At 34.6% G+C, this 460-nt stretch overlaps 1 protein-coding gene across 1 annotated transcript in view; it reads right to left on the reverse strand.

The window, feature by feature from the left end:
• Nucleotides 1–421, reverse strand: part of LOC107580132 (NADH dehydrogenase [ubiquinone] iron-sulfur protein 7, mitochondrial-like) — a gene marked incomplete at both ends in the record, with an annotated part of 2,689 nt that extends 2,268 nt beyond the window's left edge. Inside the window, 3 exons of the mRNA XM_016265874.1 lie at nucleotides 1–90; nucleotides 181–249; nucleotides 378–421. The exon at nucleotides 1–90 is cut by the window's left edge and continues 14 nt beyond it. Of these exons, the coding sequence (XP_016121360.1) occupies nucleotides 1–90; nucleotides 181–249; nucleotides 378–421 (203 nt within the window). The remainder of the gene's footprint in view (nucleotides 91–180; nucleotides 250–377) is intronic.
• Between the last annotated feature and the right edge of the window lie 39 nt (nucleotides 422–460).

The raw sequence follows: 460 nt of genomic DNA on the forward strand, positions 1-460 counted from the left end.
AGCTTGGTGATGACGTATTCACCCTTGCTGCTGACCGCTGAAGCTGGTTTTGGGGCCAGAGCTGTGCTTTTCTCTCTGAACGGGACCAGACTGGAAAGAAGGGTATGCTCAGTTAATAATTACTACTCATTATAAGAGTTATTTTATAACATACAACCATAAAAGACATCCACTTCGCACCTTGAGGTGTTTTCATCCTTTCTGTCTGTCAAAGGAACCTTCTTATGAGCAGAAAACGATGAAATGGCCCTACATTACAAACACAAGTTTAAAAAAAATAAATAACGACATTTTACAAAATTTGCTAAATATAAGGAAAAAAATACACTAATAATTAAATAAATAAATAAAATTCTTAAAACTAATTCAAAATTTACCTTAGATTAAAGGAGCCAAGGGCAGGAAGACGGGGAACTGAAATAACACGTTATTAAAAGTTATGGGTGTGTGTATATATACA

The sequence above is a fragment of the Sinocyclocheilus grahami genome, unplaced genomic scaffold, assembly GCF_001515645.1.
Source record: "Sinocyclocheilus grahami isolate Dianchi unplaced genomic scaffold, SAMN03320097.WGS_v1.1 scaffold25238.1, whole genome shotgun sequence".
NCBI lineage: Eukaryota > Metazoa > Chordata > Actinopteri > Cypriniformes > Cyprinidae > Sinocyclocheilus > Sinocyclocheilus grahami.